The sequence below is a fragment of the Geotrypetes seraphini genome, chromosome 10, assembly GCF_902459505.1.
Source record: "Geotrypetes seraphini chromosome 10, aGeoSer1.1, whole genome shotgun sequence".
In the NCBI taxonomy this organism is placed as follows: domain Eukaryota; kingdom Metazoa; phylum Chordata; class Amphibia; order Gymnophiona; family Dermophiidae; genus Geotrypetes; species Geotrypetes seraphini.
The window spans coordinates 55273685-55288963 of record NC_047093.1 but is presented as its reverse complement, the minus strand read 5'-3'; the positions used below and the strand labels follow the sequence as shown (position 1 = coordinate 55288963).

Below are 15279 nucleotides of genomic sequence, written 5' to 3'. Positions count from 1 at the left end.
GCCAATACACTACCGTGGCAGCCATCTTGGATTTCCCTTTTTGTTTTCTTCTCATATTTTTCAAACCAGACTCTTCAAAAATTTTCATTTTGCCTCAAAACTGGCAGGGATGGAGCCCTCTGGCTTTTTTTGGCCCTAAGTCATGCCAAATTTGTGCTAGATGAACACTGAAGTACCCTTGCGCCACATGCAGCGTTGCACGTGAAGAGGTTGTGAGAGCTTTGGACTTAGAACATAAGAATTGCCGCTGCTGGGTCAGACAAGTGGTCCATTGTGCCCAGCAGTCTGCTCCCATGGCGGCCCTTAGGTCAAAGAACAGTGCCCTAATTGAATCTAGCATTACCTGGGTATGTTCTGATTCAGCAGGAACTTGTCTAACTTTGTCTTGAATCCCTGGAGGGTGTTTTCCCCTATAACAGCCTCTGAAAGAGCGTTCCAGATTTCTACCACTCTCTGGGTGAAGAAGAACTTCCTCACGTTTGTCTGGAATATATCCCCTTTTAACTTTAGAGAGATAAGAATTGCCACTGCTGAGTCAGACCAATGGTCCATCGTGCCCAGCAGTCCACTCCCACGGTGGCCCTTAGCTTCCCTTCAGGTCTTTAGGGCTGAGGACACATTGGGGGGGGGGGGGCTGAGGAGACATTAGGGAGCCTGTCTGCCAGCTGAAAATCTCTTCAGAGCCCCACAACAGCGGCTTACTTAAGCATGGAAGCCATGGAGCCTGAAACATAAGCTGGAGTTACCTTAAGGGGACTCAGCACTGCCCAGTAAAGCTTTTTCTCCTGAATTTATGAATTTTATATGGATAGCTTATTTGGATAGCCAAGATCCTCACAGGAGCTGTGGTTTCCCAGGGCGTATCTGTTCCAATTACAAGAGGCTGGCCGGGATCTTTCTGACAGAGTCGCTGAAGACGAGGGATCATAATGTATGCTATTCCTCTCGCAGAGCGAGTCTTCTCTGCTGGAAGATTCAGGACCACAAATTGGAGCAAATACGCAAGAAGCGGTGATGGCCCTTGACCAAGGGGAAGACCCCACAGTACGCAGGTTCTTCAAACCTGCGAGGCAGTTAGAGCTCATTACCAACTCTCTGCAAGAATTAGTTAGAACCCCCCCCAACCAGGAACCGTCCACTCAGTGTTCTATCCTGAGTGTGCTAAGAGCATAGCCTAAGATGTTTCCCTGGCATCCTGAAAATGAGTGTTTTAGTCAGGGAGCACTGGGATGCTAAAGAGAACTTTTCAAAATAATGGCAAAGCTGAGTGTCGTCAGATGTTCACTCAGCCGAAAGTGGATTCCTTGGTAGCCAAAGTGACCAAGCTCAAGTCCCTACCAAATGAGGGAGGCGTAGTATTAAAGGATATGCAGGATTGCAGAGTAGATATGGTCCTGAAAAGGCAGTTTGAGGTGCTGACTTTAGGAATTGCAGCTATAGCAGATTCTTTTATGGCACACATGTCATGCCAAGATGCGTGGGTTTACCCTGGCAAAGGGCAAACCTTTGCCTCAGCTTATGCTAGCAGGTGTGGATTATTTGGTGATTGCTATCTATGACGACATTGGTGCCATGAGCAAAGTCTTGGTTTATTCGATCTCAGCCTGCAGAATGCTCTGGATCAAGCAATGGACAGGAGATTCCACCCATCAGGCTTCACTTAAAGGACCGATGTTCTTATAGCCATCATGACAAATTATCGGCCAAAATCTCTACGTGACAGGTTCTGGGTGGTCTAATTTTCATAGTTCCAGGTGTTTTTGTCAAAAACTCAGGAGGAGCCTCATCTTGGAGATCCTATCGGGGATGAAGACTGAGATTTACAGACCGAGACAAAACCAAGCTTCCAAATCTCATCCCACTCCAGCAACCAAGAAAGCACAATGTCAACAGGACCGCAACCTGTGCCCTGAGGATAGGAGTAAAGCTCTTGGATTATGCGGAGGCCTGGGCACAGATTTCGTCAAACCATTGGGTCCTAGAAATCGTTCAGGGAGGTTACGAGCTCGAGTTTGCCTATCCCTTAACAGATTGGTTTGTGGACTCTCCAGCAAGGCAGCCAGAGGAAGCAAGCAAAGTCTTAGCAACAGGGCAGAGACTGGTAGAACTTCAAGCCAAAGAGCCTGTGCTGTCCTAAGAATCGGGCTCAAGTAGATACTCCATATACTTTATAGTGCCCAAGAAAGGCTCAGAAGATTGGAGACCCATATTGGATCTCACACATGTCAAGGCAGCTCTGAAAGTTTCATGCTTTCTCATGGAAACAGGGTGATCAGTCATCGCAGTGGTAGCACCTGGGGAATTTCTGGCTTCCCTAGATTTGACAGAAGCTTACCTGCATATTTCCGGAACACAGGAAGTTCCTAAGATGCCATCTCCTGGAGAAACATTTCCAGTTCTCAGCGCTTCCCTTTGGTCTGACAATTAGCACCCCACACTTTCACTAAGGTGATGCTGATGGTTGCTGTGCATCTCTGCAGGGCAGGATTATAATTTCATTCGTACCCGGACAATTGGCTGATCAGAGCCCCATCGTTCTCGGAAGTGGTCCAGGTCTTGCAGAGCCTGTGCTGGATAGTGAATTTTCGCAAGAGCCAACTAGTTCCATCCCAATCCCTGGAATACCTGGGAGGTCTATTCGACACAGCAAAAGATCTTGTTTTATCTTCCAGAGCCACACAGACAGAAAGTTTGCTCTCAGATTATAGAGATAATGGCCAGGCCAGTCCTGTCAGCATGGCCCTACCTCCAGGTGCTAGGCTCCATGGAAGCCACTATAGATGTAGTTACTTGGGCAAAAACTCACATGTGTCCTCTTCAGAACACACTGTTGTCTCAGTGGTCTCTTCAAATGGACTCTCTTCAGGTAGACCCCGAAATCCCACATCAGCATGTCTTGGTGGCTCCGTCCACAGTTGTTTCTGTGAGGCATACCCCTCTGGATAACCTCGTGGATTATTCTGACAACAGATGCCAGCCTATTTGGCTGGGGAGGTCATTGCAGTGAGTGCCCATTTTAGGGGTAGTGGTTGGCCTCCCAAGGAAAGTAGTTAATCAACAGGCTGAAGCTTCACGCCATTCGATTTGGCATTACAGAAGCTGGAAAAGAGTCTGGAGGGACAGGCGGTCTGAATGTTCTTAGACAATGCTACAGCAGTGGCGTATGTCAATTGCCAAAGAGGCACCAAAAGTGCCTAGCTGTGTCTAGAAACCCACTTGTTCAAATTGAGCAGAGCTCCATCGTCGGAAATCCGGGCCTCCAACAGAGAGCACCTAACCGCGCTTCCGCGTGTGCGGATCGCCGGACTAGATGGACCTAGGTCTGATCCGGTGAAGGCGTTTCTTATGTTCTTATATCAAGCGATTTCCACAGGGCATGTAGCGGGAGTGGGCAATGTCCAGGCTAATTACCTCAGCAGGCAGACATTAAGACTCTGGAGAGTGAACATTATCCGCAAAAGCATTCCAAACCCTATCAATCTCATGGCTATATAGGACTATTGCCTGCTTTTGTACAAACTGAAGGGAGCAGCAGAGCCCTCTGGAGGAGGAGAAGTTGAATACTTGAAAAACCCTACTGTACAGAATGACACATCGATCTACTAGAAAAGATATTAGCAAGTCAAGAACCTAATCTCTTTTTACTGTATAAAGTACATCTACGGATTTGATCTGATGAAGAGAGTGTAGCTTTCAGCAATAATCATGAAATGTATTAAGTTGGTTCAGTAGTAAACTATCATCTACATCCTGTTTCTTGATCTTTTATTTCCACATATCCAAAAACTAACACAGTAATCATCATACTTGTCATTTTGACAAGTTGCTTAAACATGTTTTCAGAGAGGACAGAAGCAGAAAGGTGTCGCTGGATAAAGTGAGTTCCATCATCTCAAAAGTTCAAGTAGATTGCCAGCATCTTTGCATAAATCTTATCACAACCTGCAAAATGTCCAAAACAAAAAACTAAGGGTTTGCTCACAATTAATTTCCTGATCTAAAGCTTCTGATCTGGTCTTTTCTGTGTTTTCCACGGGATAAGTGAAAGTCATATATTGTATATTTTTAATTTTTCCTAGGTTGCAGTTGTCTTTGATGTCTAAAAGCAGTGGAAAAATAGCTTCTGTAGAGACGGCACAAGAAGAAACACAGCCAGTGACTTCTCTTAACCTTTTAGACTGTCATGAAGCAGCCCTAAAGAAGATGGAAGAGTTCATTCCTCATGTGAGGAGCTTGTGTCATACTACAGTGTTATCTTTGTTGAAGAATGACTTGCCAAGATTTCAGGTGTTCAAAAAGCTTGGTGAGCCTTGGGGAGGGAATTGTCAATATGGACCAGATTCAGTAAATGGTGCTGGAAGTTGGTGTCATTACAATCTGTACCTAGGGCACTTAGTCAGTCCAGGAGTACCCCTTACCAGTTAGGTTTTCAGGATATTCACAATGAATATACATGAGATGGTGTCATCGAGAGCGTTTTGACTTCCTGGACCATGAGATATTTTCCAAGGGCTGAATATGCATGAGAGAGATTTGCATACCTGTCACTTCCATTATATGCAAATCTCTCATGCATATTCATTAGTGATATCTTGAAAACCTGACTGGCTGGGGGTCCCCCAGGACAAGTTTGGGAACCACTGATTTAAACCAATAATAAAATACAATCATTTTTTAACACCCCCCTCATTTTTTTAATACTCCTCCTCTCTATAAAAAATATTTTTAGTAATAATCCATGAGTCACAAAGCAAGGGTACACCTAGGAAAAGGGAGCATCATAAACACTGCAGTGAGCATTAGAACATTAATATACCCATTGTTAAACTGAAGCCAGATTAATACAGATCGATCCTGCATAGTCAAAGCTAAAAGAAAACAGTCCTCTTCATACATACAGAACACAACCTCCCGAACCATCACACTGGCCCACTTGCTTCCTCGTCACTATCACCACACTCTCCCTACCCCTGATCCTGTCACCATCATCTTTGTAGCCCCTTATGCCTGTTCCTGTCACCAGATTCTCTCCCTTCCCCTTTACCCCATCCAGCCTGCCACTTCACTCTCCCTACCTCTCTCTGCCCAAGGTGGAAGGCTATCACCTTGGCTGGCCTGTTTGCCACCTTATTCTCTAACCACCTGTCATCCCATGCTCCATGTCACCATTGCCTCATTCTCCCTACCCTTATGATGGTCGTCACCCGTCCCTTTTGCTAGCTCTCATATTAGCCATACTGTCTGCTTACTTGTTTTTGCTATCTTGTGCCCCCCTCCTCTCCCTGTCACCTTACTCTCTCCCTTCATGCTAGCTCTCACTATTTCTTCTCCTCACCCTGGCCTGCCTGTCACTTCCCTCTCCCTTCCCCCTAGCTGTCCTCTCACAATCCCAAGCCTACCCCTGCCTAACCCTGCCAAATTGACTCTTCTATCTTTCTTCTCCCACCTGTCATATGCATGCCAAGTCCCAGCACTCACCAGGCCTTTCCTCCTTCCCTACTAACCTGACCTCAGCAGCACCAGCCAGCTCCTGCCAAGTGGTTTGGCAGGGGGAGTAGGCCCTCTCCCAGCCAGCCACCCCAGTGCCCAGGAGCTGCAGCCACCTTCACCATGGCAGCGGGGAGCCATGGAGGGGGAGGTGCAGGGTTCTGGCCTGGCCTGCCCCCCACCCCCCGAGGTCCTTCCCTTCTCCAGACCCAGTGCCCACACTTACCCCGCGCAACTTTGGCCAGCTCAGGTGGAGGCAGGGCAGAACGCAGCTGGGCGGCTGCACAAAGGCAATGGAAAGTGAAGCACCGCAGCACCTAGAAGCAGCAACTCGGCCGCCGGCTCTCCCTCCTCTGGAGCTCATCACATAGGCAGTAAGCTCAGCACAGGCACACATTGGTTCAGCTGCAGCACAATGGGCCAATCACAAATGATCTTAGAACTCTGAGTTCATTTGTGATTGGCCCGTTGTGCTGCAGCTGAACCAATGTGTGCCTGTGCTGAGCTTACTGCCTATGTGATGAGCTCCATGTCTATGTGACATGCTGCTGATTCGTCGGGACGCGTAGCTCAGTGCAGCGCCAGACCAGAAACAAGGTAGGCCTCAAGTTGGGAAGATAGGAACCCCAGTTCCTTCCCCGTGGGAGTCCCGTGGGCCTTGGAGGGGTCCCCATGGGAGTCCCGTGGGCCTAGGGATTCTCACGGGACCCGTGGGATTCCCATGATCCACGTTCCCATGCAGACCTCTACTCCAGACCAGGCCTTTTCTCCTCCACTGCTCCCCTGTGCCTCCACACCTTCCCTCCCCCAATGCCCTGGCATCTCTCTCTTCTCCTTCCCTTCCATCTCTCCCTCCATGATCTAACATCTCCTCTTCTTCCTTTTCCTCCCTCCCTGTCCTTTGTCTGGCATCTGTCTCCTTCCCTCCTCCTGGGCTGGTATCTCCTTTTCTTCCCCTCCTTCCCTTCCTCTGGCATCTCTTTCTTCTCCCTTCACTGGTCTTCGTTCTCCCTCTCTTCCTCCTTCTATTTCCTCTCTCAAAGCAGTTTACATACAGGTACTCAAGCATTTCCATATCTGTCCTGGTGGGCTCACAATCTATCTATTGTACCTGGGGCAGTGGAAGATTAAGTGACTTGCCCAGGGTTTGAACCTACAAACTTGACGTGCTGAGGCTGTAGCTGTAACCACTTCACCACACACTCCTCCCAGAAGAGTTTTTCTGATGTACTCTATATTTTTGTCTGGTTTGTTTTTTTGTCTTTTTGTGATCTTTTTGCTTCCTTTCAGTGTTGAGAGCTCCCCTAGTTGAGGGTACAGCTCTGCCTACATGGAAGAGAAGCAGACTACAGTATGCAGCTGACGGGCCAATCCCTTGTGATACCTGTGGCCAGTCTGCAGAAATCTTTCTGGAGCTCAGGGTCCTTACCCCTTGTAGCATTGCTTCCTACTGCTTTGCATGTGCTTAAGCACAGGCTGTTAAGTATCCATAGTGGGCTTAGCGGAGTCTTGCAGCATGCCGACTGCGTTTTGCCTTCCCTCTTTCGTGTCTGTGTAGGTTGGAGGCTCAGTCAGACACCAGTCAGACTGGCAGCCCGAAGGTTCAGTGCTGGAAGGAAGTTTTGTTGTGAGGCAGTGATTTTCTTCTAGATCCAGCTACTTTTGAAGCAGGCAGGCTGTAGCACATTGCCAACACAGATCACAGTGAGTAAGGTTTCAAGTTTTATTCGGATTTTATATACCGCCTGTCAAGGTTATCTAAGCGGTTTTTACAATCAGGTACTCAAGCATTTTCCCTATCTGTCCCAGTGGGCTCACAATCTATCTAACGTACCCGGGGCTATGGAGGATTAAGTGACTTGCCCAGGGTCACAAGGAGCAGCGCGGGGTTTGAACCCACAACCCCAGGGTGCTGAGGCTGTAGCTTCAACCACTACGCCACACACTCCTCCTCAAAGGCTGTTACAGCCTATGAGGAAAATTGGGGGGGGGTCTGTAAGTCCTATTCCTAAAGGTTTCTGCCTGTCCCTTTAGGGTCCTCCCAAACCTCTAAAATCACTAGTTTTTTCTTTTTGTTTTAGTGTGGAGCCGCTTTTTTGTGCCATGACTACCCGATTTCTAAATCTATTAAAATCTTGGGAGTCACACTAGACCGCCATTTAACACTGATGGAACATACTAATTTAGTGATTAAAAAATGCTTTTTTGCACTATGCAAGTTAAAGACCATTAAAAAAAATATTTTGAACCTTTATCGTTTAGATTACTGGTACAGGCATTAATTTTATCTATTCTGGATTATTGTAATATTATTTACTTAGGGGCCCCTAAGAAATTATTAAGGAAATTGAGGATAATTCAGAATACGGCTGTCCGATTGATTTTTGGTTTGAAGAAGAATGACCACATTAGTCCTTACTATCGTTTGCTGCACTGGTCGCTGTTGGAGGCACAAATATTATGTACATTTTCTTGTATTTGTTTTAAGCTGATCTTGGGGCTGTCTCCAACTTACATTCTCTCACACTTTGTGCTGTATAGTCTGACGAGGGAAACTAGAAGTTTACACTTATTCACTTACTCAAAAACTAATGGTTGTAGATACAAGACTTTTTTGGACAGAATCCTAGTGTTTCAAGCAGGTAAACAGCAGTCTTGGTTAGGTAAATGCATTTGTCAAGCTATGTTGTCTTACTGTTTTGTTTTTATTTAGAAAGCAATTAAGACGACGCTGTTTGATAAATTCATCTCCTAACACAGGTCATCATTACTAAAAATTGTATTTTAATTAAATGTTTGTATTTTGTATCCTTTTATGAAACACTTTGTATTTCTATATCATTTCTGTATTTCGCTGATTGTCCAGCTTTCTTTTGTGTATACCGCCTAGAAATCTTTTTGGTTATGGTGGTATAGAAGAAAATAGTTATGTTATGTTATGCTACAGCACCCATCTTGAATGTCCTGATTTTTTTTTTTTTTTAAGTTCTCTAAAAGCTTCAATTCACTTTGGTTTGCTTCAAAAATGGCAGAGACACAGTCCCCTGGCTCTTTAACCCTAATTCATACCAGGTTTGCGCTGGATAAATGCCTGAAGAGCACCCTTGAATCACGTTCCACACAGCATGTGAAGGGGAGGAGCAGTAGTGATCAGCTTAGCCTACTGGAACAGGCAGGAAACTGTTAGTTGAGGCTAAATTTCTTTTAGAGCCCTGGAATGGTGTGTGTCCTAAACACAGGGACCTGAAGCCCACTGAGCCCAAGTAAGCTGGAGTCCTCTTAAGACTCAGCACTGCCTAGTACAGCATTTACTCCGGAATTTGTTAATTGGATGTGGAGAGCCTTTCAGGACAGCCAAACTTCCAAAGGGAAGTTGGGCAGTGCACCTGAAGGTCTACAAATGGGTGGGGGGCTCCCAGGGTGCGTCTTGTCTCACTGGCTAGGTTCGAGGGGGCTCTGCCTTCCTATCTTCATCACGAAACTTCACTGACAGATTTAAATCTAGCCTTAAAGCTTTTTTTATTTAAAGATGCCTATCTATAATAAAACCCTAAGCGCGCATGCGCACTCCCACTTGCGTGTTCTGTGATCAGTAGGTCCCTGGCAAGTAGGAGTGCGCATGCGCGCCTAGGGTTCTGTTTTCCTGTAAGCCAGTTCGTCATCGTCGTCGCCCACCCCCGCCGCACCCGAACCCCCGTTGACCCTCCCACTGCGAGACGACCACAAACCTCCCGCCTCTAGCAGCGCCCGCAGCACTTCAAACACGCTGCCTCGCGGCCCTCCACCGCCCCAATTTCCTCAGCCGCGTCCCTGATGACATCATCAGAGACTTGGCAGAGGAAATCAAGGCAGCAGAAGGCTGCAAAGCAGTGCGCCCAGAGCACTGCGGACGCTGCCAGAGCTGGGAGGCCGGTCGGTCGACTCGCAATGGGAGGGTCAGTGGGGTCGGCTGCACAGTGGTAGTAGTGGCGGGGAGGGGAAGATGGAAACATTGTTCTCAAGGGTTATACTGCAAAGGGGCTTTGGAGGCAGGGAGGGTGGGGGTGGGACAAAGTTTGGAAGGCAGTGAGGGGGACATAGGAAGGAGGCACTGGGGGCACTAAGGACCTAGGAAGGAGGCACTGGGGGCACTAAGGACATAGGAGGCACTGAGGGCACTAAGGACATGGGAAGGAGACACTGGGGGCACTAAGGACACAGGAAGGAGACAATGGGGCACCAAGGACACAGGACTTTGACAATGGGGCACTAAGGACACAGGACGGAGGCACTGGGGGCACTAAGGACATGGGAAGGAGGCACTGGGGCCACTAAGGACATGGGAAGGAAGTACTAAGGACATAGGAAGGGGCACTAAGAACATAGGAGACACTGAGGGCACTAAGGACATAGGAGGCACTGAGGGCACTAAGGACATAGGAAGGGGCACTAAGGAAATAGGAAGGAGGCATTGAGGGCACTAAGGACATAGGATGGGACACTATGGACATAGGAAGGGGGCCACGGAGAGACAGGCAGACATGGCACAACAAAGAAATATAGGCAGGCGGGGGGCCAGGGAGACAGAAAGAAAGACAGACAGATAGCGTCCAAGAAGAGAGAGAGACAAAGAAAAAAATAAAAAACAGACAGACATCTACTCTTGCACCTGTTAATGTAACAGGCTTAAACACTAGTCAAATATAAGAATAAAAGGCTATCTTCACTGAGGCACATTTTCTTTTGACCAAAATAAGGAAGAGATTATTTTAACTAAAACTTAGACAAAGGATTGGATTATTTTAAATCTATACCCATTTTCCTTTTGTGATTATCTTTGTTTTCTTTTCTATCAACATACTGTATTTCTCCCCATGCTCCTTGTGTATCTTATTTGTTTGTCTTTTTGGTAATCTGTGTATTTGATTTTTTTAAAAATTTATTATTTATTTACCTATTTTTAATGTAAACTGCTCAGACATTTGATGAGCCGTTATATCATCAAGATTTAAATAAACTTGAAACTTCAGAGGGAGATTCAGAAGATGAAGGGTCTTATCATGCCCTTATTGTCTCAGGGCGCACCCTCCTTGTCAGGAGATGCAGGGTCGCAGACAGGTGTATTAGACCCATTGGTGGCCTTCAATCAAGGGGATGATCCCATGGTTCTCTATCTGTTCAAACCTTCGGCTTTGATGATTACTGATTCTCTGTGGGAGTTAAATTTAGACTCCCAGCATGGCCTTCTGCTCCCTGCTTTATAATGAGCGGCATGAGAACCCAATCTTCTTCATTTCCCTGGTATTCTTATATTAATGTATTGGTCATAGAGCATTGGGATTCTCCTGAAGGGTCCCTTAAGGTAGCCAGGACTATGGCTCAGCTCTAACCGCTGGCAAAGGAGTCACCACCTGTTCGCTCAGCCCAAGATGGATTCCTTGGTAGCACAGGTTACCAAATGCATATTCCTGCAATCAAATCAACTACAATAGCTTCCTTTGCGGCACATGCCTGTCATACCAGGTTGTGGGGTCTTGAGCTGGCAGGCAGCAAGCCTTTGCCTCAACTCTTATTGTCAGGGGTAGATTATGTGACAGATACTCTTTATGACATTATCAGAGTCATAAGCAAAGTTTCCACTTTGATCTCAGCCCACAGAATGCTCTGGATTAGGCAATGGGCTGGTGATTCCACCTCCAAAGCTACTCTCAGTAGACTTCCTTTCAAGGGACAAATGTTGTTTGGTAAGGGGCTGGGCACTCTTAATTTTTGTGGCTCCAGGCATTGTCAGCAGTACTCAGGAGGAACTGTCTCTCGGCAATCCTTCTAAGGATCCACACAGAGGTTCTCAGGGGCCCAGGCAAAGCCAGTTCTCACCTGCTTCAGCCTCCAAGCCTCCAAAGCTAGTTCTCACCTTCAACCTCCAAAAAAACATGATGCCAGGTCCGGAGTGGGTTCCCCTCAAGAATGGGAGACAGCTCTTGGACTATGTGCAGCCCTGGGCACATATATCAGATTGTTGGGTACTGGAAATCATTCAGAGCAGTTACAAGCTGGAATTTGCCTGGCCCTTAACAGACTGGTATGTGGACTCCCCAGCGGGGAGACCAGAAAAAGCAGGCAGGGTGGAGGCCACAGTGTTAGATATTCAGGCAATAAAGCCTGTGCCACCTGAAAATTTAGGCTTGGGCAAATACACCATATACTTCATCGTGCCAAAGAAAGGCTCAGACGATTGGAGACCCATTCTGGATCTTACTCAAATAGATAAAGGTGCTCAAAGTTCCGCACTTTCGCATGTTCGCACTTTCATAGTTTAGTCTATCATAGCGGCAATTGCACTGGGGGAGTTCCTAGCTTCTCTGGATTTGACAGAGGCTTATTTGCACATTTCCATATTTCCGGAACACTGAAAGTTCCTGAGGTTTCACATTCTGGAAAATCATTACTATTTTTTTGACCCTTCCCTTTGGACTAGCAACAGCAACTTGCAAGTTCACCAAGGTGATAGTAGTAGTGACTGCCCATCTGTGCATGATGGGCTTACAGATTCATTATACCTGGACAACTGGCTGATCAGAGCTCCATGGTTTACTGAAGGGGAACAAGCAGTGGCTCACATGGTCCAAGTTCTTCAGGTTGGATAGCGAATTTCCAAAAGAACCGTCTAAACTAAACTAAACCTTAAGTTTATATACCGCATCATCTCCACGGATGTTGTGGAGCTCGGCACGGTTTACAAGAATTTATAATATAGGAAGAGAAGGAAAAAAAAGGTTTACATGAACTTATATATAGAAGAGAAGAGTAAGGGGGGATAGAATTACATTTTAGCGAAAAGCCAGGTTTTCAGTTGCTTGCGGAATAATTGGTCTGACTCCTTTGCAGTCTTTTGGAATACCTGGGTATCTTGTTCAAAATGACAGATAGCCATGTCTATCTGCCAGTGGCACACAGACAGAAGTTTTGTTCTCAGAAAACAAACTTACTAACCAAGCCAGCCCTGTCAGTATGGCACTACCTCCAGGTTTTGTGTTCCATGGCAGCCACAGTAGACATCGTTCTCTGGGCGAAAGCTCACATGTGTCCTCTCCACAATGTGTTATAGCACTGGTCACCTCAGTCGACTCCCTGCAGATCCCCTGGCCTGGACTAGTGGTTCCATCCTCGGTCATTAGCTAGAGGCATACCCCTCTGCATAGCTTCCTGGGTAATTGTAACTACAGATGCCAGCCTGTCCGACTGGGGGGGGGGTGCTCATTGTAATTGTCATCTGATTCAGGGATGTTGGTTGACCACCCAGAGAAAATGGTTGGTCAACAGGCTGGAACTGCAAGCCATTCGTCTGGCTTAGCAAAACTGTTGAAGACTCTGGAAGGATGGGTGGTCTGAGTCTTCTCAGACAAGGCTACTTCAGTAGCCTATGTCAATCACCAGGGAGGCATCAAGAGTGCCCAACTGGGTCTGGAAGCCTGCTTGCTGTTCCAGTGGGCAGAACTTCATCTTCAGGCACTCTCAATGGCACATGTAGCGGGAGTGGTAAATATCCAAGCCGATTTTCTCAGCAGACAGACACTGGATCTGGGAGAGTGAACACTGTCTTTATCAGCCTTCCAAACCATTGTTCGTCGCTGAATGTTTAACCTCATGGCAAAAGTGCAGAACGAGAAGGCAGACGGCTTCTTCAGTCGAAGGTTCAAGCCTGTAAGCGTTGGACTAAACGCTCTGGTCCAACCATGGCCATAGAATTTCCACTGTGGCCCATGTTAGGGAGAATCCTCCACATGATCGCAAGCCATCGGGAAAAGGTCATTCTTGTGGTTCCAGATTAGCCACACAGACCATGGTAATGGAGATCTGGTGCGTCTTCAGACAGGTCCCAGTCTTGGACTGCAAGTGCAGCCTGATCTCTTATCTTAGGAACCAGTAGTCATAGAAAATCTGGATCACTTTGCTCTTACTGCATGGCTCTTGAGTGTGAGGCATTAGCGCACAAGGGTTACTCAGAGGTGGTCATTGCTACTCTACTCGGGTCCAGAAAGTCATCAACAGTCTCTGCCTATGCTAAGGCATGGAAAACTTTCCAACACTGCTGTGTTAAAGAAAAGAAGGAACCTTTTTCTGCTCCAGTCTCTGTGGTGTTAGCTTTCCTTCATACATACTTGCCTTGACAAGGGGCTTACAGTGGCACTCCTTAGAGTCCAATTAGCTGGTCTCTCTTGTTTTAGGGCTCATGATTGAAGAGCTACATTGGCATCTCCATCCTGACATAAGCAGATTCCTAAAGGGAGCACTGCTTCTCGAGCCCTTGGTAAAACCTCCATTCTTTTCATGGGACCTTAACGTTGGCTTTTGCAGTGTCTCAGCCAAGCTCCATATGAGCCACTGAAGGAAGCGTCTTTGGCCATTACCTCAGAAGTGTATCGGAGCTACAGTCTCTTTCTTGCAGAGAACCTTTCCTTAAATTTACTGAAGCTATAGTTTCTTTATGCACTGTTCATCTTTTTTGCCGAAGGTTATTTTGGCGTTCCATGTCAATCAGGAAGTCGGATTGCCGGCGTTCCAGTCCACAGGTTCCAAGAAGGACTGGATTCTGAAGAAGTTGGACGTTAGAGTGCTTCTCTGGTATTTTGAGGTCACCAATAAGTTCAGGCTATCTCATCATCTCTTCGTGTTGACAAATCCAGCTAAGTACGATGCACAGACTTCCAAGGCCACGATTTTCAGATAGGTCCTTAGGGCCATTTTGTCAGCATGTATTGCTTGTGAGAAGCAGTTGCCAGTTTCCCTAGAGGCACATCCAACTAGAAGTGTCGTTTTCATGGGCAGAAGCACAGGCAATATCCCCCGAGGAGATTTGTAGGGCAGCAACTTGGTCCACTACATATGTTTTCCAAGTTTTATAGAGTGGATGTAGCAGCAAAGGAGGACTCTGCCTTTGGGTCCTCAGTGTTACGGGCAGCGGTCCTGCCTTAGATTCTGGAACTGCTTTTGTACATCTCATCTGTCCAGAATGACACACCTATTGCATTAGAAAAAGAGATTGGTTCTTACCTTGCTAATTTCTTTTCTAGTACATAGGTGTGTCATTCTGGACCTCCGCCCTGTCATTTGTGTCCTTCACCTGGCTACTGTCTCAGAAAATTTGTATCCAACCTGACATTTGGTTGCCTGTCGGACCTTAAGGGTATGCAGAATAGACTTTTCTACATTATTTGATCTGCATAAAGGTTTGTTTTCATGTTTTAATTGTTCAATGGCAGCGTTTAACATGCATAATAGAATTGTTCTTCGGGGAGTTCTTCACAGGTGTTTCTTGAGGGAGCTATTGCCTGCTTTGGAACAAACAAAAGGAAGCAGCAGAGCCCTCTGGTGAAATAACAGGGATTCAAAGCTGGAGTGGTTTCCTTTTGCATGGCTCACAAGCACTAGGATATTACCTGTCCGTATGGAATGACACACCTATCTACTAGAAAATATATTAGCAAGGTGGTAATCTAATCTCTTTTTTTGCTCTAACAGAAGAAACAAACAGACCATGTTCTCTTTTCCAGGAATTCCTATAAAACACGGTAGATTCACCATGGAAGAAAATCAACAGATACAGAAAAATGTGGAAATTTTCTTAGAGCTAACTGGAATAGATTGTGCAGACAAACTGTTTAATCCCAACCGATACCCTGAAGAAAGTGCTGCAATCAAACAAGCAAAGTTACAGAATCAGTTTTTACTCCAGATTGGTAAGTAGAATATGACTGAAATAGAATGAATGAGTGGTATGTCCTTCCTTGTCAACATCAGCAGATGAACCCA

The 15279-nt window shown here is 46.4% G+C and overlaps 1 protein-coding gene across 5 annotated transcripts in view; it reads left to right on the top strand.

The window, feature by feature from the left end:
• The window catches only part of TTF1 (transcription termination factor 1), a 59022-nt gene that overhangs the window by 6834 nt on the left and 36909 nt on the right, over positions 1-15279 (top strand). For all 5 annotated transcript variants that reach the window (XM_033960481.1, XM_033960482.1, XM_033960480.1 and 2 more), the window contains 2 exons: positions 4080-4303; positions 15021-15206. In XM_033960481.1, the coding sequence (XP_033816372.1) occupies positions 4080-4303; positions 15021-15206 (410 nt within the window). The remainder of the gene's footprint in view (positions 1-4079; positions 4304-15020; positions 15207-15279) is intronic.